General features: G+C 37.4%; 1 protein-coding gene across 6 annotated transcripts in view; it reads left to right on the top strand.

Moving 5' to 3' along the window:
• The window catches only part of ATP6V1H (ATPase H+ transporting V1 subunit H), a 129,417-nt gene that overhangs the window by 63,938 nt on the left and 38,874 nt on the right, over positions 1 to 26,605 (top strand). For 4 of the 6 annotated variants that reach the window (NM_001132619.1, XM_009243807.4, XM_054560918.2 and 1 more), the window contains 3 exon segments: positions 8,888 to 9,066; positions 11,319 to 11,444; positions 24,412 to 24,513. In NM_001132619.1, coding sequence (NP_001126091.1) covers positions 8,888 to 9,066; positions 11,319 to 11,444; positions 24,412 to 24,513 — 407 coding nt within the window. 6 annotated transcript variants of the gene reach the window in all.

Below are 26,605 nucleotides of genomic sequence, written 5' to 3'. Positions count from 1 at the left end.
CTGGCCAGGGCAATCAGAAAGGAGAAGGAAATAAAGGGCATTCAATTAGGAAAAGAGGAAGTCAAATTGTCCCTGTTTGCAGATGACATGATTGTATATCTAGAAAACCCCATCGTCTCAGCCCAAAATCTCCTTAAGCTGATAAGCAACTTCAGCAAAGTCTCAGGACACAAAATCAATGTGCAAAAATCACAAGGATTCCTATACACCAATAACAGACAAACAGAGAGCCAAATCATGAGTGAACTCCCATTCACAATTGCTTCAAAGAGAATAAAATACCTAGGAATCCAACTTATAAGGGATGTGAAGGACCTCTTCAAGGAGAACTACAAACTGCTGCTCAATGAAATAGAAGAGGATACAAACAAATGGAAGAACATTCCATGCTCATGGGTAGGAAGAATCAATATCGTGAAAATGCCCATACTGCCCAACATAATTTACAGATTCAATGCCATCCCCATTAAGCTACCAATGACTTTCTTCACAGAATTGGAAAAAACTACTTTAAAGTTCATGTGGAACCAAAAAAGAGCCCACATTGCCAAGTGAATCCTAAGCCCAAAGAACAAAGCTGGAGGCATCATGCTACCTGACTTCAAACTATACTACAAGGCTACAGTAACCAAAACAGTGTGGTACTGGTACCAAAACATAGATATAGACCAATGGAACAGAACAGAGCCCTCAGAAATAATGCCGCACATCTACAACCATCTGATCTTTGACAAACCTGACAAAAACAAGAAATGGGGAAAGGATTCCCTATTTAATAAATGGTGCTGGGAAAACTGGCTAGCCATATGTAGAAAGCTGAAACTGGATCTCTTCCTTACACCTTATACAAAAATTAATTCAAGATGGATTAAGACTTACATATTAGACCTAAAACCATAAAAACCCTAGAAGAATACCTAGGCAATACCATTCAGGACATAGGCATGGGCAAGGACTTCATGTCTAAAACACCAAAAGCAATGGCAACAAAAGCCAAAATTGACAAATGGGATCTCGTTAAACTAAAGAACTTCTGCACAGCAAAAGAAACCACCATCAGAGTGAACAGGCAACCTACAGAATGGGAGAAAATTTTTGCAACCTACTCATCTGACAAAGGGCTAATATCCAGAATCTACAATGAACTCCAACAAGTTTACAAGAAAAAAACAAACCACCCCATCAAAAAGTGGGCGAAGGATATGAACAGACACTTCTGAAAAGAAGATATTTACGCAGCCAAAAAACACATGAAAAAATGCTCGCCATCACTGGCCATCAGAGAAATGCAAATCAAAACCACAATGAGATACCATCTCACACCAGTTAGAATGGCGATCATTAAAAAGTCAGGAAGCAACAGGTGCTGGAGAGGATGTGGAGAAATAGGAACACTTTTACACTGTTGGTGGGACTGTAAAGTAGTTCAGCCATTGTGGAAGTCGGTGTGGTGATTCCTCAGGGATCTAGAACTAGAAATGCCATTTGACCCAGCCATCCCATTCCTAGGTATATACCCAAAGGATTATAAATCATGCTGCTATAAAGACACATGCACACGTATGTTTATTGCGTCGCTATTCACAATAGCAAAGACTTGGAACCAACCTAAATGTCCAACAATGACAGACTGGATTAAGAAAATGTGGCACATACACACCATGGAATACTATGCAGCCATAAAAAATGATGAGTTCATGTCCTTTGTAGAGACATGGATGAAGCTGGAAACTATCATTCTCAGTAAACTATCGCAAGGACAAAAAACCAAACACCGCATGTTCTCACTCATAGGTGGGAATTGAACAGTGAGAACACATGGACACAGGAAGGGGAACATCACACACCGGGGACTGTTGTGGGGTGTGGGGAGTGGGGAGGGATAGCATTAGGAGATATACCTAATGTTAATATATCTACCTAATGTTAAATGAGTGCAGCACACCAACATGGCACATGTATACATATGTAACACACCTGCACGTTGTGCACATGTACCCTAAAACTTAAAGTGTAATAATAATAAAAAAAAAAAAAGAAAATAACATATTTCAAAAAATGTGTTGCTGCCAGATTAAGTAGATTGTTTCTGGCAGATTCAGTTTCTTAACTACTTTTTATAACCCATTTATTCCTTGTTTTCATTTTTTATAGTAAGATGAGACAGTGAAGTGAGAACATGTATTTAAGGAAGAATAGAGAAGGCTTAATGATTGATTTGACACAGTTGAAGAAAAAGGGAGAATCAAAAATGACTAATCTCTGAAATGCCATTATCTTGGACAATTGAGAGGGAAGTTGGTTTTAGAAGAATACCATAGGGTCGTTCTACATTAGTTATTGAATGTGTTGACGTTATAGTTGAAGCCATTAGTTATGATAATGCCTTTTTTTTTTTTTTTTTTTTTTGAGATGGAGTCTTACTCTGTCGCTGAGGCTGGAGTGCAGTGGCGTGATCTCGGCTCTCTGCAACCTGTACCTCCTGTGTTCAAGCGATTCTCCGGCCTCAGCCTTCCGAGTAGCTGGGATTACAGGCATGCAGCACCATGCCTGGCTAAGTTTTGTATTTTTAATACAGGTGGGGTTTCACTGTGTTGGCCAGGCTGGTCTACAACCGCTGCCCGCAGGTGATCCGCCTGCCTTGGCCTCCCAAAGTGCTGGAATTATAGGCATGAGCCATCGAGTCCAGCCGACAATGTCTTAAAGATGGAGTTTAATTCTCTGGTCAACAAATACGTGTAATGAAATTAACAAAACCATATAAACAGAAGAGCTTTGATATGTTTCTAAAGTTAGAAGAGAGGGTAATAGGAAAAGTAACTGGAAAAGACCATCGAAAGTTTAGTAGAAAAATAAGTGAAATCTCACAAAAGGAAAGGAAGAGGGGAAGAGTTTTATAAGAGTAAGAGGTTAACAGATTTACACCTCCCCTCTCAGAAAATAATTTGTTTAGAAAGAAATAACAGGTGTTCTGAAAGAGAATAGTTTATAGAAGTAGTCATACAAGGAACTGGGGGTTAAGAGAAGAATTATAAATAATCTGTGATATGTAGTATGTCCTATTTACTAAGATCTCACATTTTAGTAAAGGAGACAAGCATGTAATAATATTAGTGTCATACATCATGATTTCTTCTTTGACTATGGATTACATAGGAGTGCATTGTTAAATTTCCCAGTAGAAATTAGAAAGTTACTGGTCTTTTTAAGCTTAATTCCATTATGGTTAAGAACATATTCTGTAAGATTTCAATCTTTTGAAATTTGAGACTCATTTTATGGCTTGTCTTATGGTCTGTCATAGTGGATGTATTAAGTGCACTTAAAAGAATGCATATTTTGCAAGTGGAGTTGTGTTCTGTGTCATTTAGGTCAGAGTGGTTGACAGTGTTATTTAGATCTTCTATGTACTGATTTTTTTGTTTAGTGGTTCTATCAATTGCTGAGAGAGCTGTTAAAATCTCTAGCTATTATTGTGGATTTGTCTATTTCTTCCTGCAGTTTTGTCAATTTTTGCTTCATGAATTTTGAAGCTCTGTAATTAAAACACTTATGAATGTTGCATTTTCCTGATGAACTGGACTTTGCATCATTGTGAAATATCCTTCTTTATCACTGGTAATGCTCTTTGTTTACTTTATTTGAAGTTAATATCACACTCCAGCATTCTTACGCTTATGGTTGCATGCTATATCTTTTTCCTTCTTAGTTTCAACTTACCTGTGTCATATTTAGTTTGTCTCTTTTAGGCAACACATCCTTGGGTCTTAAACTTTTATCTATTCAAATAATTTTTGCCTCTTAACTGGAGTATTTAGTTCACTGGCATTTACAATAACTATTGATATGATTGGATTTAGGCCTACCATTTTACTCTTTGTTTTCTGTTTGCTTATCTGTTTTTTGTTCTTCTGTCTTCCATTTTTGCTTTCTCTTGGGTTAAGTGCATCTTTTAAAAAATTTCATTTTACTTAACATAATGACCTCCAGTTCTGTCCATGTTGCTGCAGATGACAGGATTTCTTTCTTTTCTATGGCTGAATAATCTTCAGTTGTCAGAAGCTGAGAAGGGTACCAGGGTAGGAGGGGATGAAGTGAGATAGGTTAATGGGTACAAAAATACAGTTATATAGAAGAAATAAGACCTGATGTTGTACAATTCAGTAGGTTGATAGTAAACAGTAATCTACTGTATATTTCAGAATAGCTAGAAGATAATAATTCAAATGTTCCCAACATAAAGAAAAGATAAATGTTTAAAGTGGTGGGCATCCCAATTACCTTGATTTGATAATTATAGATTATATATGATTGTATCAAAATGTCACATGTACTCCCCAAATAGGTCCATCTGTTATATATTAATAAATTTTTAAAAATTATCATAACATTTCTTTGGGGTCTTTAACTGTTTGTTTTTGCACTATTTTATTTCTTAGAGGTGATTTTGGAGTCATAATATACATCCTTTCTATTGTACCACCTTATGTAAAATGTAAGCGCTTGTAGTCTTTTATGCTACAGTTGTCATATTACTGTATTTACATGTTATAAGCCCTACAATACAGGGTTTTGTGCTTTAAGCAGTCTCATGTATATTATGGAAGTAAAGAGGGAAAAATAGTGTTTTATATTTATCCAGGTATATATTAATGTGATATCTGCAGTTCTTTTTTCTTTTCTGGACACTCAGCTTTCCACTTGTGGTATCACTTTACTTTAGCTGCAGAATTTTCTTTAGCCCAGGGATCAGCAAACTTTGGAAGCCTGTAGGCCAAATGTGGTCCCCCTGTTTTTATAAATAAAGCTTTATTGGAACACTGCTTTGCTCATTTATGTTTTTTAATGACTGCTTTTGCACCGTAATAGTAGAATTGTGCAGTTGTGACAGAGACTGCAAAGCCTGAAATATTTACTCTTCGCCCTTTTACAGAAAATGTTAGCCAATCCTTGCTTTTGGATATCTTCCAGTGTATGTCTGCTGGTGACTGATTATCTCAGTTTTATTATAAAAAATGATTTTATTTTACCTTTATTCTGGAAGGATATTTTTGCTGGATATAGTTCTGTTTTTTTTTCTTTCAGTACTTTCAAGATATTGTTCCACTTCTGACCTCTCTCCTTTATTTTTCTCTCTCTTTTTTTAATGCTCTCTCTCAGCAGAATCATCTCCATCGTTTCTGATGAGAAGTCAGCTTTCCTTTGTATTTTTGTTTCCCTGTATATAATGTGTTATCTTTTTCTGGTTGCTTTGAAAATTTTACTATATTTGGTTTTCTGAAGATTGACTGTGATGTGTCTGGATTTAGTTTTATTTGTATCTACATTTCCTAGTATTTACTGAACTTACGGATTTGTAGAGTTGTGTCTTTTGCTAAAGATGGAAAATTTTGGCCATTATATTTTCAGGTATACATTTGCACCTTTTTACTTATCCTTGCCTTCTGGCATTCTAATTCCACTTACGTTAGACCTTTTGGTATTGCACTGCAAGTCACTGAGCCTTTGTTGACTTTGTTTGTGGGAGGGAAGAAACAGTATTTTTTTCTATCTGTCTCTGAAATTGAATAATTTCTGTTGCTCTGTCTTCATGTTCACTGACTCCTTTGTCATCTCCAGTCCACTTTTGAGCTCATTTGTAAATTTTAAAATTTCAAGTGATCTATGTTTTTATTTCTAGGATTTCCATTTGGGAATTTAGTTTCTGTGTCTCTACTGAACTTTCTTTTTTTGCTTTTTTATTGGTACCATTTTTTTCTTTGGTCATAGTCGTAATGTTTACTTTAAATCTTTTTCTGCAAACTCCAACATCTAATTCATCTCAGGGTTGGTATTTCTTGACTGACTTTTCTCTTGAGTGTTGGTCACATTTCCTGTTTCTTCGTATGCTTATTAATTTGGGAGTGTATTCTGAATGTTGTAAATGATACATCCTAGAGCTGGCTTCTGTTATGTTTCTCCATAGGACATTGAGGTTGTTTAGCAGGCAGTTAACTTGGCTGGGCTCCAACTCCAAGCTCTCTCTTCCTGTGGTGAGAAGCAGCTTAAATCTTTTTTCAGTTCTTTTAGATGTAGCTGGGCTGCTGGGAGTCTGTCCTTGCATTGCATAGGTCATTGGTCAGCTAGAGATTTGGGCAGAGTTCATATGCAGAATTTGGGGCTCCTTTATGTTTCTCTCTGATTTCTCCTCTCACTTTGTAGCCGCTGTAGTCACTCTGAACTGTCCTTTGTCTCCTTAGGCCATTGAGGCTGTGGTTTCCGTCTGAGTTTTACCTGAATTTTTCTGAGTGGGGCGTATCTTCAGGAGGAGAGCATATATAAAACTAGAAATTTTCCTAGTGCCATTCCTTTTTTTTTTTTTTCCATATCTAGACTCCATTCTAGTTTCTGCTACCTTTTGTTCCTTCAGGTAATCTTTTATATTTCATCCAGATTTTATAGTTGGTTTCTATGGAAGGGCTGATCTGATAGAAGCCACTTTATCATTCCTGGAAATGGAGTCTCTGGAATATATTTAAAATTGAACCAATAAATATACACTTTGTTCACAATGTTTTACATGAAAGGATAAAACAGTAACAGGATAGAAATTCAGAAGTAACCTGATGAAAATATCACAGAATTGTAGTTTTGTTTTTCTGACTTAAGATAACAGTTCAGACTGAACTGTCCTCTCTCTCTGAAGTGAATACTTTCTACTTTAAGTAGATGGAAGCTTTGCTAACTTTAATAGTCTTGAAGTTTACTAGGGTCACTTTGATTCTTATGTTTTAGTTTTGTCTGTTTGTCTGTGAATTACAAACGCAGAATTCTATAGGCAACAAAAATATTCTTTAAACTTTTTGTCAGCTTGACAATGCTATGCCTTTGCATGGGCTTGGTGTTCACTGGACATCTTGTGTCTGAAAATTTCTCTGACATTGAATTTGGGAAACTTTCAGCCATTATTTCTTCAAATAAAATATCAGCCCCATTCTCTTCCTCCTCTCCTTTTGGTATTCCCATTGCACATATGTTGGGCCATTTGATAATACATAACAGATTACTGAGCCTCTATTCATTTGTTAAAAAAATATTTTTTCTTTTTATTCTTCTCCTTGGATAATTTTAACCTATTTTCAAGTTCACTTACTCTTTTTTTGTTTTATCTCCACTTGGTTCTTAAGTCCATCAGCTGATTTTTTTATTTCAGAAATTGTGGTTTTACTTCTAGGATTTCTGTTTCTTTTTAAATAATTTATAAGTTTTTTGTTTGAAATTTTTCATGTATTGAAAGCATTTTATTTCATTGAGGATTTTTATAATAATTGCTTTGAAGTCTTTGTTAGTTCTAGTATCTGGTTCATTCTGGAGCTGTATTCAGATAGGATTTGGGTCTCCTTTCTTGCTCTTTGTTTTCTGGGGCTCCCCCCAGCCTTACCCCTCAGTGTTCATGGTTTTCCAGCTTCACTTTTCTGGTTCCCCAGGCCAGAAAGACTATTTTTGGCTTTTCTGTGGCTTCTTTGCCACTGTGCCTTAGCTTCAGGATAAAAATTGCAGTGACAGGAACGTACTTGTATTGTTCCTTGGCTTTCCTACTGTATGTGAGTATGAACTTCATACCAGAGTCTGTCTGCTTCTGTTTACTGTTTTTTTAAATAGTTGCCTTTTCAGTCTGTTCAGGTTTTATAGTTGTTTTCTGCCAGAGAGAGGTTGGTTCAGTAGGTTCTTAAATCCATCATACCTGAGTGGACGTTCATGTTTTAGTTTTGAAGTAATTTTAAAAGCAAATTAATTTAGTTATACTGTTGCTGCTACTCTACTCATTATCTATTCATAATAAGGAGGATTGCAAGTAATTTCTGATATCTATAGATGTAAGCACTGAGGAGGAATATTAGGTTCACAAATATTTTATTATTGAATATCAACTCTGAGCCAAGCACTTGTGATAGAAAGAAAAATAAGGCAAACTACTCTCAGGGTACTTAAAATCTGGTAGAAACATAAAGGGAAGATTGGTGGGCATTGAGTTCACTGACTTCCACATGCTAAGCTAAATCACTTTTTGCATTTGTTCAGCCTTATTATTAGGGATAGAACTTACTTGTAAAAAGAAAAAAAAATTCAAATTTTGTTACAATTGAAGTTAATTGTTACTGCTTTTTTTTTTTTGCATTTGACAGGCTTTTTAAATTAGCTTGGTGAAAGTAGCTTTTTTTAAAACAGAGGTCTGTCTTGTTGCTTCTTGTTCCAAGAGTTTAGCCTGGTCCTTACTCAGAAACATTGCTTAATTCCATGACAGCTTATTGTTATAAATTTGTGGATTATTTTGCTGTTTTCTTAAGTACTCTTAAGAATAGAAAATCCTAGAAGAGAGCTCGGGAATTTGCCTGAATGTTGCAAAACTTTTCTGATAATTGTTCAAACAGGGGAGTTTTAAAAATTGTTGTCCCTTGTGCTTACAGGTTGATTAGAGATGGGGGAAAATGGTGACAGACTGGGAACTGGAGAACTTGGCTTGGTTGCAAACTTGAAGAAACACTCTTTCTTAGTATTGTGTGTGCTCTAGGTGGGCAACAAATGAGAGCTCACAGCCAGAGCAAGTCCATGAAAAAGGACTGTGGTGGATTTCATTGTAAACGTGTTCAGTGTTTTAGGGCTCATCTGGGTCAAAAATTAAAGATGTTTAGTAATCCAGGAAATACTAAAATGATCAGAAGTAGGCTTCTGATATGGGACAGACACTCAGGAGCGAAGTAAGGATTTGAGATAGAGTCATCCACTTAAAGGTGATAGTTAAACTTGAGAATAGGAGGAGGAGAGAGACTATAAAAGAATGTGCAGAGGTCTGTGAACATCACATGACAAATTGTATAGTTTCTCACTATCACTTTGTCTAACCCAGAACTTTTTAGAAAAATCAACTGAAAGAGAAACTCGCCAAGAATATGCCCTGGCTATGATTCAGTGCAAAGTTCTGAAACAGTTGGAGAACTTGGAACAGCAGAAGTACGATGATGAAGATATCAGCGAAGATATCAAATTTCTTTTGGAAAAACTTGGAGAGAGTGTCCAGGACCTTAGGTGTGTTATTCTTTTTAATTCTCATGTGCTGGATGTGTTGGACTTTGTTTGACTCGCATAGCATTTTAAGAAAACCTGAATTTGTTTTCACCTATACAAATCAAGAGAGTTCACTAAAATACGTTATTGTCTCCTGTGAAGACATCATTCTGACATGGCAACAGTTGGTCAGAACTGTGTGTCATCTCTTCTCATTTACGGAGATTCCCACTGTTTTCTACTGTCTAAACTCTGACCGGCTTTACTCCCTCAGGATGTGACTCCACGCTGGAGCTCCTCAAGAGTCTTCTCTTAGAGTCTTTTTAAGCAACAAAGGTAGTTTGTTTATTAGTGGAGGAGGTTTGCCTGTATATGGAGAAAGTATTTATTTTCCTCTTTTTTAAGGCCTTTTGGCTCATTTTTTAATATTAAAAATAATGTAAATAATGTATATACAGTAAAGAATTAGCCACTATGGAAGGGACTCCATGCCACTCCCACCATCTTCACTGCCTCGCCTCACTCTCCCTCGGGTCTCTTGTGTTTGCTTCCAAAAAGCCTTCTAGGCCCTCTCTGCCTGCCTGCTACAACCCACAAATTGGGCTCTGCATATTCGTTTGGATCTTGTTCTTTTTCTGTTTCGTACATAGTATCTTGATGATCTTTTCCATTAACACTCGTATTCTTTGTTTTTAAATTACCATTGGCATGTTTTTAAAAGAGAGTTACTCTCTGGAAATAGATACTTCTCTTAGGTGGATTGGGGTTTGGAGCCAGGCTGATTCTTGGAATTGTTTGGCAACTTTTTCCATGTGTGGCCTTGCACAAGTGTCTTGACTTTTTCAAGTCTGTTTTCCTTTTGGTAAAACAGTAATAAAAATGCTAACCTTGCAGGATTTGTTGTGAGGTTCTGTCTGCCCTGCAAATGCCTTCAGCATAGTATGTGCTCCAGAAATGTATTTACCAGGTGATTCAGTGCAGCCGTAATCCCAAGGCCCAAAGATTTCCCAGATATGGGAGGTGTTATCTGTATCAGTGGTTTGTAATGGATTTTGTGGAGGAAGAAAAATGATTTTTATTCTAGATTTTCAAATATTTCAAAAATGGATACATTGATTATAATAGGCAGGCCAGTAACAGGCTTCACAGCTATACATTCTGTTACTATGTTTTAAACACTGATGACTGGTTCTCCGTAATAATCATTTAAGGCCTGTTCTTGTAAAATGTAAGATTAGTGATAGCTTTCTAAATGATTTAATCCGTTTTAGCTAATTATTATTGATTTTTTATCTTGAATTTGGTAATTTGAAAAATACTGTTTACATAAAGGTAATAGGGTGATGGGCACAGCTAAAAGAGGCTTGTCTCTGTTTTTGCTGTTACAGGATTAGGATATGAATATTAAAAATATTTGTTTACTTCTTATACTAACTGGCCCTACATTAAAGTATTGTACTTCTTTATTCAAATGGTACCCTCTGATCAACTTATCTAGTACATCCTGGTGATACTGAATTACTAGTAGTATTTGAATGGTTACATCTTTTATAAATTTTTACTTCAGAGAAAGTCCAAGTATGTTCTGACTGTGTTTGTCTACTGGCTAACCACATTAAACATTTTCCTACTGTAAAGCTTGGAATAATCAAGTTACTCTCCAGTGAATGGTTTTTAAATTAAGGTGAATTGCAGTTTGTTATATGTACAGAGGCTTTTGTCTTTAGTCTGTAATGGATTAATTCAATTAATTATGTCTACACTCTTTGTAATCACGTTGTAAAATATTGTGCCAATACGTGTGATTTTGTTTTTGTGATGTATTATTATAGTTTGTGATATTTATAGTATAATATGAGTTTATTATGTTAAAGTACTGTGCTTTTATGTAACATATTATTTTGCCTGTTGGTCTGGGAAATACAGTATTTCAAGTGTCATGGTAGAAATTCTGATAGATTATCAATCTTTTTGCTTATACACATTCATGTATATGTTGGAGTAAGGATTTTGAAAGCAAGTGCTGATTTTTATGTCTCATACCCAGCATTCAAATTTGACAGGAGGGTTGGACCTTACTACACTGAATAAAATTTCACATGATTTATTAAAGATTATTTAAACTGTTTAAAGTTCGTTTAGTGGTAGTTTGTTAATGTACGAAGGATGGTCAGTCTTTGTAATTAAATAATAAGTGAAGACATTTTATTTTGCTTAATTTTGGAGTACTGTCAGATTCTTATAAACGTTGAATTCTTTGAACATTTTTATAGTTCATTTGATGAATACAGTTCAGAACTTAAATCTGGAAGGTTGGAATGGAGTCCTGTGCACAAATCTGAGAAATTTTGGAGAGAGAATGCTGTGAGGTTAAATGAGAAGAATTATGAACTCTTGAAGTAAGTTTTTTGTTCTACTTTACACTCTTAATATCTGTTATCCCAAATCCTCACCAACACTCGTTTTTGTCACTCTAAAGTTTAGATGTTCTATGGTTTTAATTTGTATTTTCTTGCTGACTAATGTGGTTGAATGCCTTTTCATATCCTTTTGACCATCTGGACATCTTTTGTTGGAGAAGTGCCTGTTCAAGTCTATTTTCTTTCCTTCTACAGGAGTTCTGCATGTATTCTGAACATGAAGTTGTTGTCTTATATATATATTTTCATCATAGCCATTTTGTCCCCACTCTGTTGCATGCCATTTTACTTTTTAATGGTGTCTTGATGAAGAGATGCTCTAAATTTTGATGTAGGTCAAGTCATCAGTCTTTCCCTGTATGGCTAGTGCTTTTCTGTGTCTTGGTTAAGAAGTTTTTGCCTACTCAAGGTCATGAAGATGTCTTTCTATGATATCTCCTAGAAGCTTTATTGTTTAACTTATTATATTTAGATACCCAGTCCATCTGGAATTGATTTTTGGGTAAGGGATAAAGTAGGAAGCAAGATTTATTTTTTTCTTTCCATAGATATCTAATTGAACCAGCTCCATTTATTGAAAACATTTCCCCCAGTGCTCTCCAGGTTTACCTGTCATAATAAGATGACTAATATGTGTAGGTTTCTTTCTTTTTTTAGTGAGATATAATTTATATAGCATACAATTCATCTGTTTAAACCGTAAAATTCAGTGGTTCTTAGTATATGCAGATATTTGTACCCATCGACAAAATCAGTTTTAGAACATTTTCATTGCTTCAAAAAGAAACCCCATATCCTTTGGCCGTCACCTCTCTATCCACCCATCTACCTAGCCCTAAGCAACCACCAATACCTGGATTTGCCTGTTATAGAAATTTCATGTAAATGGAATCATATAATATATATTTTTTTGTGACTGGCTTCTTTTATGTACTGTAATGTGTTCAGGGTTCATCCATGTTGTGGAATTTATCACTACTTCATTCCTTTTTATGGTTGAATGATTTTCCATTATGTGGATAAGACCACATTTTATTTATTCACTCATCAGTTCATGGACTTTTAGGTTGTTTCTACCTTTTGGTTATTATAAATATTGCCAATAATACTTGTGGTATGACTTGTTGTGTGGGCATATGTTTTCATTTGTCTTGCTGTTAGATACTTGGGTGTGAAATTGCTGAGTCATATGTTAACTCTGTGATTAACCATTTGAGGAACTGCCAGACTGTTTTCCAAAGTGGCTACACAATTTTCTATTCCCACCAACAGTGAATGAGGGTTCTGATTTCTCCACATCTTTGCCAACATTTGTTATGACCTTTTTGATTCTATCCACTCACACTGAGTGAGTGTGCAGTGATATCTCATTGTGGTGTCTATTTGTGTTTCCTGATGGCTGATAATGTCAAGCATCTTTTCATGTGCTTATTGGCCATTTGTATGTCTACTTTGGAGAAATGTCTGTTCAGATGCTTGGCTCATTTTTTTAGTTGGATTGTCTTTTTATTACTTAGTTGTAGGGGTTCTTCATATATTCTGGATACAGGTCCAAGATCAGATATGTGATTTGCAAATATTTTGTCTCATTTTGTGGGTTATCTTATCACTTTCTTGATAGTGTCCTTTGAAGCACAAAAGTTTTAAAATTTCGATCAAGTCTAATTTATTTTTTCCTTAGTTTCTCATGCTTTTGGTGTGTTGCCAAAACTGATTTACTCCCATGTTTTCACAATATTTTTATAGATTTGGTTCTTACATTTGGGTTCTTGATCCATTTTGATTTAATTTTTGTATATGGTATGAAGTAAGGTTCCAACTTCTTTCTTTTGCATGTGGTTATCCAGTTGTCCTAAGTACTATTTGTTGAAAAGACTATTCTTTACCTATTGAATTACCTTGGCATCCTTGTGGAAAATCAGTTGACTATAGACATGGGTTTATTTCTGAACTCTCTGTTGGTCAGTAAGATTACTGTGATAGCAGTACCACACTGTTTTGATTGCTGTTGCTTTATAGTCAGTTTGGAAAACAGGAAGTATGACTCTTCTACCTTTTTTCTTTTTATAAAAAAAAAAAAGAGTGTATCTTTATTTAATGAGTCTCTAATTGGTAGATATTTTAAATTGTTACTAGAGTTTGCTGTCACACACAGTGTGAGAATTACTAATATATACTTTACTACAACTTTTAAAATAGACTTTAATTTTTAGAACAATTTTAGATTCACAGAAAAATTGAGCAAAAAGTAGAGTGCTTTCATATGCTACCTCTACCTCCACCAACACACAGTTTCCTGTTTCTAACGTCCTGTTTTTAGCATTAGTGTGGTACATTTGTTATAATTGATGAACTAATATTGATATGTTATTATTAACTAAAGTTCATACATAGTTTGCATTAGGATTCTTTCGGGGAACCTGCCCCGAAAATCACGTAGGTTCTTTTCTATTTTCCTAAGTGTCAGCCGGCTTGAGAAATAAAGGGACAGAGTACAAAAGAGAAATTTTAAAGCTGGGCGTCTGGGGAAGACATCACACGTTGGTAGGATCCGTGATGCCCCACAAGCCACAAAAACCAGCAAGTTTTTATTAAGGAGTTTCAAAAGGGGAGGGAGTATACGAATAGGTGTGGGTGACAGACATCAAGTACTTAACAGGGTAATAGAATATCACAAGGCAAGTGGAGGCAGGGCGAGATCACAGGACCACAGGACCTAGGGGAAATTAAAATTGCTAATGAAGTTTCGGGCACCATTGTCATTGATAACATCTTATCAGGAGACAGGGTTTTGAGATAACCGGTCTGACCAAAATTTATTAGGTGGGAATTTCCTTTTCCTAATAAGCCTGGGAGCACTATGGGAGACTGGAGTTTATTTCACCCCTGCAGTCTCAACCATAAGAGACAGGTACACCCTGGGGGGGGCGCCAGTTCAGAGACCTACCTCTTGGTGCGCATCTCTTTCTCAGGGATATCCCATGCTGAGAAAAAGAATTCAGCGATATTTCTCCCATTTGCTTTTGAAAGAAGAGAAATATGGCTCTGTTCTGCCCGACTCACCGGTGGTGAGAGTTTAAGGTTATCTCTCTTATTCCCTGAACAATTGCTGTTATCCTGTTCTTTTTTCAGGGTGCCCACATTTCATATTGCTCAAACACACATGCTGTACAATTTGTGTAGTTAATGCAATTATTACAGGGTCCTGAGACGATATACATCCTCCTCAACTGACAGGATTAAGAGATTAAATTAAAGACAGGCATAGGAAATCACAAGGGTATTGATTGGGGAAGTGATAAGTGTCCATGAAATCTTTACGATTTATGTTTAGAGATTGCAGTAAAGGCAGGCATAAGAAATTACAAAAGTATTGATTTGGGGAACTAATAAATGTCCGTAAAATCTTCACAATCCACGTTCTTCTGCCATGGCTTCATCCGGTCCCTCTGTTTGGGGTCCCTGACTTCCCGCAACAGGATTCACTCTTTGTATTGTGTAGTTTCCTCATTATGAACTTTTCAACTTTGTGTATAGCTCTGTGGGTTTTGACAAGACTGTCTTTGCTCCAATGAATTGCCCTTGCTCCGTTGTCAAAAGATCAGTTGACTGTATTTGTGTGGGTCTATTTCTGGGCTCTCTGTTCTGTTTCAGCGATCTATTTGTCTATTCTTTTACCAATACCACATTCTTTTGAGTACTGCGGCTTTATAGTAAATCTTGAAGTTGGTAGTGTCAGTCTTCTGACTTTGTTGTTCTTTAATGTTGTGCTGGCCATTCTGAGTCTTTTGCTTTTCCATAACTTTAGAATATATGGAAACAAACTTTAGTTTGTCAGTATCTACAAAATAGCTTGCCAGGATTTTGATTGGGATTGCATTGAATCTGTAAATCAAGTTGGGAACAGTTGATATCTTGACAGTATAGAGTCTTTCTGCTTGTGAACGTGGAATATCTGTTTATTTGTTTCAATTTTCTTTGATTTCTTTCATTTGGCTTTTGTTTTCCTCTTATAGATCTTGCACATATTTTGTTACATTTATACTAAAGTATTTCTCTTTCTTTCTTTTTTTTTTTGGTGCTAATGCTAATGGTCGTGTGTGTGTGTGTGTGTGTGTGTGTGTGTGTGTGTGTGTGTTGTTGTTGTCCACCCCCTCCCCGCCTTTTTTTTTTTTTTTTTTTTTTTTGAGACAGTCTCACTCTGTTGTCCAGGCTGGAGTGCAATGGTGCAATGGCGCAATCTCGGCTTACTGCAGCCTTCGCCTCCTGGGTGCAAGATTCTCCGGCCTCAGCCTCCTGAGTAGCTGGGATTACAGGCACGCACCACCACGCCCAGCTCATTTTTGTATTTTTAGTAGAGACAGGGTTTCACCATGTTGGCCAGGCTGGTCTCTAACTCCTGACCTCGTGATCTGCCCACCTCAGCCTCCCAAAGTCCTGGGATTACAGGCGGGAGCCACCGTGCCTGGCCTTTCCCCCCCTTTTTAAGAGGCAGGATCTAGCTCTGTCACCTAGACTGGAGTGAAGTGGTGTGATCATAGCTAACTGTAACATCAAACTCCTGGGCTCAAGAGATCCTCCCATCTCAGCCTCTTGAGCAGCTAGGACTACAGGCACATACAACCATGCCCGGCTATTTTTTTATTTTTTTTAATTTTTATGGAGATGGGATGTCACTCTGTTGCCCAGGTTGGTCTCGAACTCCTGGCCTCACAGCAGTCCTCCCATCTCTGCCTTCCTAAATGCTAGGATTATAGGCATGAGCCACCGTGCTTGGCCTAGTGCTGTGTTTTTAATTTGAAATTCCAGTTGTTCAGAGATAGTGTATGGGAAAACAACTGACTCATAGATTTACCTTGTATCCTGCGACTTTGCTGTAATTATTTCTTTTATTTCCTTTTTTGTCTTATTAACGCTTAATGATACTTCCAATATGATGGTGAATAGAGTGATGAGAGGGTACATCCTTTTGCCTTGCTTCTGATCTTAGGGAGGAAAGCATCTGTTTTCTCATTATTCAGTATGATATTAACTATAGATTTTTTTTTTTTGCCCACCATCTTTATCTGATAAACTTGAGAATGTTTCCCTGTATTCCTAATTTGCTGAGAGTTTTTATCATGCATGGATGTTGAATTTGTCAAATAATTTTCCTGACTCTGTTGATATGATTTTTCTTTTTTAGCCTATTGATGTGATGGGCTACATTAATTGATTCTCAAATATTACACTAGCCTTGCATACCTGCACTCAATCCTGTTTGGTCATAGTTTATAATTCGTTTTATATGTTATTAGATTTGATTTGCCAATATTTTTGTTGAGGGTTTTTGCATCTATGTTCATGAGAGATAGTGCTCTGTAAATTCCCTTTCTTGTGGTGTCTTTTTCTGATTTTGGGATTATGGTAATGTTGGTCTCATAGAATGAGTTAAGAGGTGTTCCCTCTGCTTCTTTTTCTGGAAGACACTGTAGAGAATTGGTATTGTTTCCTTCTTAAATGTTTGACATAATTTACCAGTGAGAACATGTGGGCCTGTTGCTTTCTGTTTTGTAAGGTTGTTAATTACTCATTTCTTTAATAGATATAGGCCTATTCAGATTATCCACTTCTCCTTGGGTGAGCACTGTGAAGGCCACCTAACTTCCATAAGACTGGACTCTTTGGGGTTTTTATTTCTCTAGCTAGTTCTTGTTCAGTCTTTAACAATTAGTCAGTTACCCTTTAAGTGTTTCTACCAGTTGATAGATCCAACAGCAATTTCTGCTCCCAATATGCTTTGATTCTCTGTCACCCATCTCTCTAGCTTCCAGGGAGATGGTTTGTCCTGGGACCTCAGTTCTCTGATGGATCCTGATGGATCTAAGAAGACTTGTTTCGTTCAGCATTTTTTTTTCCTGCTGTGAGGATTGGAGTGATGATTTCCAAGCTCTTTACATGCTGTACCAGAAACTGGAAGTCTGCTCTTTTGTTTCCAAGATGATTTTGGCTATTCTGGGTCCCTTAACATTTTATATGAATTTTAGAATCACCTTGTTAAAATCTACAAAGAACCCAGTTTGGACTCTAATAGGGATTCTGTTGAAGCTGTAAATCAGTTTGGGGAGTATTTGGTATTCAGATCCATGAACCTGGGATGTTTTCTGATTTGTTTAGATCATATTTAATTTCTTTCAACAGTGTTTTGTAGATTTCAAAATATAAGTTTTGCATGTCTTTTGTTAAATTTATTTCTAAATATTTTGTCCTTTTGATGCTATTGTAAATGAAGTTGTTTTCTTCTTTTTCAATTATTTATTGCAAGTTTATAGAAAAACAATTGAGTTTTGTAGATTGAACTTATAAAACCTTTGTCTTTATTGGATTCCTTTGCATCTTCTGTCTGCTATTGGCCCTTGAAAATGCAGGAATTAGGGATGCTGACCCTCCTCCCCCACAGTCAAAAAGCCGTATATAACTTTTAGCTTCCCCAAAACTTAACTACTAATAACTTCCTGTTGACTAGAAGCCTCACTGATAACAAACAGTTGATTAACACATATTTTGAATGTTGCATGTATTATATACTGTATTCTTACAATAAAGTAAACTAGAGAAAAAATGTTATTAAGAAAATCATAAGAAAGAGAAGATATATTTACTGTCCATTAAGCGGAAGTGGATCATTGTAAAGGTCTTCATCCTCCTCGTCGTCATGTTGAGTAAGCTGAGAAAGAGAAGATGTTGATGTTGCTGTTTCAGGGGTGGCAAAGGTGTAAGAAAATCCATGTGTAAGTGGACCTATGCAGTTCAGATTTGTGCTGTTCAATGGTCAACTGTACAAGATTATGTCATCTGTGAATAGAGAGTTTTACTTCTCACTTTTTCAATCTGGGTGCCTTTTATTTCTGTTTTTTGCCCAGTTGCCCTGGTTAGAACCTCTCCTATGCAAATGTCTTTATGAATTCTTTGTTCTATTCCATCATCTATTTGTCTATTCTTACTCCAATACTATGTTATATTAATTGCTGTTCGTTATTTTCTGTCTTGGTGTCTGATAGTATGAGCATGAGCATGCTGGTTCTTCCAAGGTATCTTGGTGCTTTCTGGACTCCTGCATTTCTGTATGCGTTTTAGAATCAGCTTGTCAAACAAATGATTTGACGGGTATTTCGATTGGGATTGAAGCCATAGTTTATTCTAGGGGGAATTGATATTATTTTAATTTGGAAGGAGGGTCCTCCAATCCATGAACATGGTAGTATATCCCTTCATTCATGTAGGATTTCCTTTGGATAATGTTATGCTCTTGTCTTTCATTAAATTCATTCCTTTGTGTATGATTTTTTTTTTTTTAGTGTTCCTATAGATCTTGCATTACAGTTTTTCACCTTCTACCTCAACTTCAATGGAACTTTTTGTGATGATAGAAGTAGTTTATATCTGTGCTGCTCAGTACAATAGTTTGTCACTAAAGAGCGCTGAAAATGTTCTTGGTAGCTGAGAAACTAAATTTTTATCAATTTAACTTTAAAACAAACCACATGTGGCTAATGGTTGTCTTATGAGGCAGCAAAGTTTGAGTCTGGTATCTAAAAATACTGGTATAAATAGTTCCGTATTGTAAATCAGGTTGCTCCTTGGCTTACTCCTCTGCCAGCTTGGTATTTGGTTTTCTCATGTTTAACATTTGTTCTTCTGACTTTCCGCTTCAATATTTTATTGTTTTTGTTTCACCTCCCATTTTGTCCTTCCTTATAGATTTATACTTTTAAGAAATCCTCTTATTGTCATTTAAATGAGGCATCCAGATGGAGTATTTTTAGGCCCACCTATCTCTGTTGTTTAGACTCCATTTTCTGTGTATTACTGAAAATGATACATTATTCTCATTTAAACAAAATGGCAAATCAGAGTGAGTGGTTGATGTCAGAAAGACTGACAGAATAGGAAGTGGGAAGGAGTAGATTAGTTTTTCATTGTTACCTTATGACTGAGTTTTAACAACAGAAAGAGCTTGGAGTTTTTTTTTAAATCTAGTGTTTAGAAAACTTGAATATAATGGAGGGGAATGTTTTACAAGTTATTACAAAAGCATTGTGTTTATCTTTGTTATGATACACTTAAAGAGACTTTTGAAAAGGGTACTTTCTATTTTCTGGTGTTAGATTTTAATTTTTGTGGCTTCTTCAGATTACTCCCTTTACCTTTGTATGACACTGTGATTTTTCTGAATAACCAGGAACAATGGTATATGGTATTTTTCTTTTCTTTTTTTTTTGAGACAGAGTCTTGCTCTGTTGCCCAGGCTGGAGTGCAGTGGCGCGATCTCGGCTCACTGCAAGCTCCGCCTCCTGGGTTCACGCCATTCTCCTGCGTCAGCCTCCGGAGTACCTGGGACTGCAGGTGCCCACCACCACGCCCGGCTAATTTTTTCTATTTTTTAGTAGAGACAGGGTTTCACCGTGTTAGCCAGGATGGTCTTGATCTCCTGACCTCGTGATCTGCCCACCTGGGCCTCCCAAAGTGCTGGGATTACAGGCGTGAGCCACCGCGCCTGGCTGGTATATGGTATTTTTCTTTTATGTTTATATGATGATGAGAAATTTGAAATTATTGTTTGTTTGTCTTTAGTTTTTATTCTTGTTAATGGAGAAACCAAACTCTGTGAAATATTTTAAAGAGGTTTCTTCTGAGCCAATATGAGTGAGCATCATCTTGGGAAAAACAGTCTTAAGGAGCCCTGAGAAAGTGTAGTTGATTTCTGTTTTACATTAATGGTGGCCAGTTGTGCCTAAACTCCAAAAGGGAAGGGGTATTATGAGTTTTGTCTGATCCCTCTTCCCATCATAGCCTGAAACTCAGTTTTTGAGGTTTCTCTGGAGTCCCCTTGGCTCAGAAGGGAGTCTGTTCTGTCAGTGGGGTTGTTACCAGTTTTGAATCTGTATGGGTCTGCAGCAACCTGATCCTTGCCTCCTTGGAGGAAATAGTTCTGCTGAGGGGCAGAAACAGGTTTAAGGCAGAGTGAGAGACCAGGGCAAGTTTTAGAGCAGAAGTGAAGGCTTATTAAAAAAGTTTTAGAGCAGGAATGTAAGGAAATAAAGTACACTTGGAAGAGGGCCAAGTGGGTGACGGGAGATCCAAGTGCCCTGTTCTATCCTTGACTTGGGGTTTTATACATTGGCATGGTTCCAGGGTTTCCATCTCTCCTCCCTCGATGTTTCCCTTGGGCTGGGCTGTCATGTTCAGTGTCCTGCCAGCACTTGGGAGGGGCCACATGCACAGTATGTTTACTGAAGTTGTGTGCGTGCTCACTTGAGGCATTTTTCCCTTATCAGTTGAGCATTCCTAGGGGAAGGTCATATACCGGTTAAACTCTGCCACTTTGCACCTTAGTGTGCATGCTTGAGCCTGCCAACTCCACTCTTGAGATATTATTGGGAAGCTGCTGATCACCAGCTTCAGGTGTTTTCTATCTGTTGGGAGACTGTCTTTCCCTGGCACCAGCTGCAACCAATTATTATTTTAGAGTGGCAGCTTAACAACCCCCTGACCTGATGGTCACCTGACATTCTTTACATTCTTATAAATTATCTGCATGAGATGAATGACAGGTACTAGTGCTGCCCAGTAAGATAGATCTGGATGAAATCTTTATTTGATTCTGCTGTTTAAAAAGCATCATGCATACTGGTCTTCCTTTTATCTGTGGATAACCACACTTACGTCAGGTAATTCCAGACTTAGCAAGTATATAAGTTAATTTTTCCCTCTCACTTTTGAAGTATACAGAAAATGCCTTGTAGCTTGTATGTTAGTAGTTTTGAAATAAATATATATTTTGAGTAAGAAAATATTCTGAAATATAAGAAGCCATGGAGATAGAAGAAAAGCAAAAGCTGAGAGAGAAAACAAGTTTCTAAAACTGAGGGAAAACATTGTGAAAGAGAATGAACATATTTGTTGAATGATCAATTAGAATAATAATGTAAATTCTAATTTGATTTGAACAGATGCTTTTCAAGATTACATTTCTAGCTAATGTCGAGGCAGAGTTCACATTTGGTCTAACTACAGAGCTGTGGTGTGTTGCTGCCTGGATCCATTGGACTATTTGATAGAATCATGGGTTGTGGTTAATGTGGCAATAGAGGTTTGGATTGTGATTGATGAATCTATTGTTGACTTAACCATATTCAGAGACATCTTGGAGGGAACTCTCTCATTGTATACCATAAAATCTCTTTTTTTGAACCTGTTCTTTTGAACATTTTAATTGACGATTTCACACAGAAATAGCATGCTCAGCAGGTTTACAGCTAATAATACAAAGATGTTTTCATTGTTGCTGAAGATATTCAGTGGACTTAATGGTCCTGAAGGGTAACAATTAAAATCATGTCCACATTTTGCAGATTTGACTAGAAAGTCTGTGATTCCTTCCAGTTCTAACATTATCTGACTCTTAAGGCTGTGCTTCTCAAATGTTAATGGAGATCTTGTTAAAATGCAGATTCTAATTCAGTAGTCCTAGATTAGGGTCTGTGAACAGCATTTCTAAGTAACCAGGTGATGCCCATGCTGCTGGTGTGTACACCGTATTTTGGGTATCAGGGTCTCAGCCATATGGAGAATGGCTTAAGTCACTGAGAATAGTTTAAGGCAGGGATTGGCAACGTGATTTGGGAAAGACCCAGGTAGTAAATATTTTAGACTTTTTGAACCATTTTGTTTGTGTCCCAAATTATTCAACTCTGCCATTGCAGTGCCAGCTATGGACACCAAGTAAACTAATGAGCCTGGCTGTGTTCCAGTAAAACATTTACAAAAACAGATGGCATCTGGGATTGGAGTCGAGCTGTTATTTCCTGACTTCTGGTTTGATGTATTCAGAATGTCAGTCTTAAATAACGAAATTCAGAAAATAAGATTAAATACAGAGATTGTTCAAGCTCAAAGCTTGAAGATGGCTACCTGGGAGCATAGATTCAACTTGCCTTGAATATGCACTCCAATTAGTAGCAGTTACAAGTGGGCTTTTAAGGGAAAAAGAAGAGGCACTTCTTAGTCGTTTGCCAAGAATTTACATTAAAATGACATAAACTGTTGATTAGCTGTACATTGATCTTTGTATCACAAATTCCAGGAACACGAGGGTAATTGAGTGGGATAGTTAGGGACAGAACGCCTTTAAATAATTGCCCTTGGACCCACACTCTTGTTTCTGGGTGTGAAAAATTTTACATATTTCACATAGCTCTGACGACTCTGAGCTATTTTTCTTTTCTTGAGAACAAATGTTATATTTTAAATAATTTTCGTTAATGCAATTTGCTTATAATTTCATAAAATTTCTTAATATTTAAATTATTGAAATAAAAACATAGAAGTAATTTTTTGAAATTATCAAAATGTTTCAGTTGAATTTAATTTTAGAATAATTTGCAAGTTAGCCTTTTAAAAACACACATAGTTTGAAATGTTAAAAATATAAATAGATATATGAAAAACTGAATATGTCTTGTTTCATCTTGAAGGCAGAGAGAACTAAAGTGGAAAGGTTTCTACACTGCTCTTCAATCTCAGACTCTTCCTGAGGAGGAACTAGGGTCAGCAGGCCATAGTCTCTTCCGGTGCCTAGACATACCTTACCTACATCTTTGTATACCTTTACTTATACATGTTATCAGACTAAATGTATTAATTTGTGACCTGTCATTTTTACTTCCTATGGCTTGAAGTCATTTAACATGACTGTCTTAATACATATTACAATGGCAGGTGGTGATTAGTACTATGAAGAACAGTGGAGTAGGAAAGGAGAATGGTGGGGAGAGTACTGCCTTAGGGTAATCGTGGGCTCTTATACAAGAGATGACATTTGAGCTGAAAACTGAATATTGTCTCTTAGTGTACTAGTGGGTTCAGTTGGCTAATTTGTTAAAGTTTGTGTGTATCTATTTCTGAGTTGCTGGGGTATTAGAAATAGTTGTTTTTATATATTGGTCTTCTACCAAGCCATTTAAAAAATATTCATTCTGACTGGTTATCACAGTTATGCTCTGCTTTTAGAATGAATTGAGAAGTTTTCCATCTATTTCTAGGCCCTTGAGCATTAAAATAACAGAGGAGCAACCTATTCCTTGAATGATCTCTGCTTGCACACATGAGGAAGGTAGTCCTTTCCAAGCTCCTTGGATTCTGAGCAGCACCATCTCCCTCCCCTTTCACTCCCAAGGGCACATGCACATCTTGGGTAGCTGCACCCACCCCCAGTGGTCCTTGAGGAGGGTAGCAGAAGCCAGGGCAGGGGGAGCCTTCTTTGCTGCTGGTTCCTGGCTCCTGTTCTCAGAAGTACCCGTCAGGCTCCAGTGACAATTTACTCTATGTGGTTGTACTGGAGAAAGTACCAGAAGGGCAAGGTGACAGGATGGTGGATTTGGGCTGTCATCTTTTCTCTAGCTGTTATGGACTTCACTGTTTGGAAAGTATATGTTCCACTCTTCTGTTAGAGTTGGGGCAAGAGAGAGGGAAAGACGTGTGTGCTTAGTGCTCAGTCCACCCTCTTTATCATCTAGCACTGAAAGTCACTTGTCCCAGTAGTACCAGTAGGTCCTAGGGTTTATAAATGGCTTATGAAAATATATATAATTAGAAAAGATCTATTGGTAGTTTTGTGTTAAAATAACTTTTATTCATGTTCTAGTTTTCTTGAGGGGGGGAGTCCCTGATATTTTGGAAATTGTGCATGGTATACATTGTGAATCTGAAAGAAGCTTGTTATATATGTATGAAGGTTTGAAGGTTTGAAAACTGCAAACTTATGTGTAATAGTGAAATCCTTAGAAGAATATGAATATATTAATAAATGTCTATTTTCAGGAAGTTATCTTCATTATACCTGTGCTCTGTTGTATTCTATAGAAAAATTAGAACTTGATCTCTCTTTGGATAAAATTTATTTCAGAATCTTGACAAAACTTTTGGAAGTGTCAGATGATCCCCAAGTCTTAGCTGTTGCTGCTCACGATGTTGGAGAATATGTGCGGCATTATCCACGAGGCAAACGGTAAGAGAAAGCCATTCATTTCATTTGGTTTCTTGAAACCTTCAGTGTAGAGTCCTAAATAATGTACTTATCTAAAATGGAGTAGGTTAGCAAAGGAAGTAACAAAGTAAATGAAATCAAGATTGCCACAATAGTGAGAATTATGATAAACCCAGTTAAAAATGAGTAGTATAGGCCGGTCGCGGTGGCTCACGCCTGTAATACCACCACTTTGGGAGGCCGAGGCAGGCAGATCACGAGGTCAGGAGACCATCCTGGCTAAGACGGTGAAACCCCTTCTCCACTAAAAATACAAAAAAAAAAAAAAAAAAAAAAGAAAAAAATTAATGGCGTGGTGGCATGCGCCTGTAGTCCCAGCTACTCTCAGGAGGCTGAGGCAGAAGAACTGCTTGAACTCAGGAGGCAGAGGTTGCAGTGAGCTGAGATCGTGCTACTGCACTCCAGCCTGGGCGACAGAGCAAGACTGTGTCTCAAAAAAAAAAAGAGTAGTATAAAAATATAAGTACACTGGCATAATACTACTGTGTAGATCACATTAGATATTTCGTGTTAAAGATTCAGTAGCCATTTTGCGAGCACTGGCTATTTTTTGTCTACTATTTGTACTTACAGAGATGAATTAAGCATAAAATATTTACTTATCTGGCCCTTAGGAAAAGAATCGCCACCCCCACCCCCACCCCCACCCTCACCCTCACCCTCACCCCCCCGTAACCTAATCATAAGGGAGAGGGCTGCTTGGTTAGTGCTTGCCAAGTCTCTCTGTAGTGACTCATGCACACTAAAGATGGAAACTTAATGGATTTCTGCAAGTTTTGCAGAAATGCAGTTGTCCCTTTTGTACTTGGCCCTTTCAGACCAAATATCTGGTTACAATTAAGGGATGGTTAAAAAATAGTGAAGTTAGCTGTTGGAATGGGGCACATAGATTTTGTAGCAGTGGAAGGATAACAGCAACCTCAGCATCTGAAGAATACCTCAGACCCTGGAGATACAGGGGAGATAGGGACATCAATGATCTTTGTTTCCAGTGAACTGCCTCTAGAGCTTTCCTCAAAGGAAAACACAGAGATCTCCCAAGCTGTTGCCAGTGCCTTCTGTTTAATTGAGTGCTGGGCCTGTCACCCACCGCGAGGCAGCTCTCACTGCTATACCATGGCCACTCCCTTTAACCTTACTGAAAAATTTATTGAGAACAGAAGAGATAATGGTAGCTCCTGCACCTCCTAAGCAAAATGGCTGTCAACAGCTCTGTATTTCCCCAATTCCAAAGCTATCCCTCAGCCATTCCATGGTACGGACAAATGTCCTCTGGCTGGTGGCATAGACAAATAGGCCAGTCTCGCCTTAAAATAAGGACTGAATTATTTGAACTGAACTCGGACTCCTAAGGTTTATCATCCAGCTAGGAGGCCACCCAGCCTGTTTCACTAACTCATGAAGGTCCCACTTGGGTGGCCCCAGCGATGATAAACCACTTTCCAGGGGCACAATGAGTACCCTGGTATTATACTTTATGGAAGCCAGGCATTAACTCATCTTCTCAAAGAGATGATAACTTGCGCTTCAGGGGTGTGTGGTCATAAGGAACCTTCAAGTATTTCAGGAAACGCTACCAGTAGATTATGTAGTCCTCAGACAAGTCTAGAGAGCTCTGTAAAAGGAGGCTGTCCTTGTAGACTCTGATGATTCATTGCATTTGTTTAGGTGGTTGAGTCCAGGGCCCTGGGGGACATGGGTGGTGAGGTCAGTGCTGCAGGTTGGCCTTATCCTGGTGCTTAGAGTCTTGTAGGTAGTAGCCTTAATGAAATGGCATATAAAACTAATTAAGTGGACTTGGTTCCAGCCTGTGCCAGCCAGATTCATCAGAACCACCCACAAGTGTTGTGTTTATGGATACATTTTTTGGAAGGCAAGATGGTGTAGAAATGAGGGGTTGATATTGTAGGAAGACATTTCTCATGCCTTCCTTTTTTCTTTGTTTCCCAATAAGCCTTTTGCAGTCCTATCTCTCATCTTTCTGACTTCTTGCAAGACGAGGCACTGAATGCCCTTTACAGAGAGGTTTGTCTGCCTAAGAGCAATGGGCAGA

The sequence above is a fragment of the Pongo abelii genome, chromosome 7 (assembly GCF_028885655.2).
Source record: "Pongo abelii isolate AG06213 chromosome 7, NHGRI_mPonAbe1-v2.0_pri, whole genome shotgun sequence".
Classification (NCBI taxonomy): domain Eukaryota; kingdom Metazoa; phylum Chordata; class Mammalia; order Primates; family Hominidae; genus Pongo; species Pongo abelii.
The sequence above is the reverse complement of the archived record's forward strand: the minus strand, read 5'-3'. Positions and strand labels throughout refer to the sequence as shown.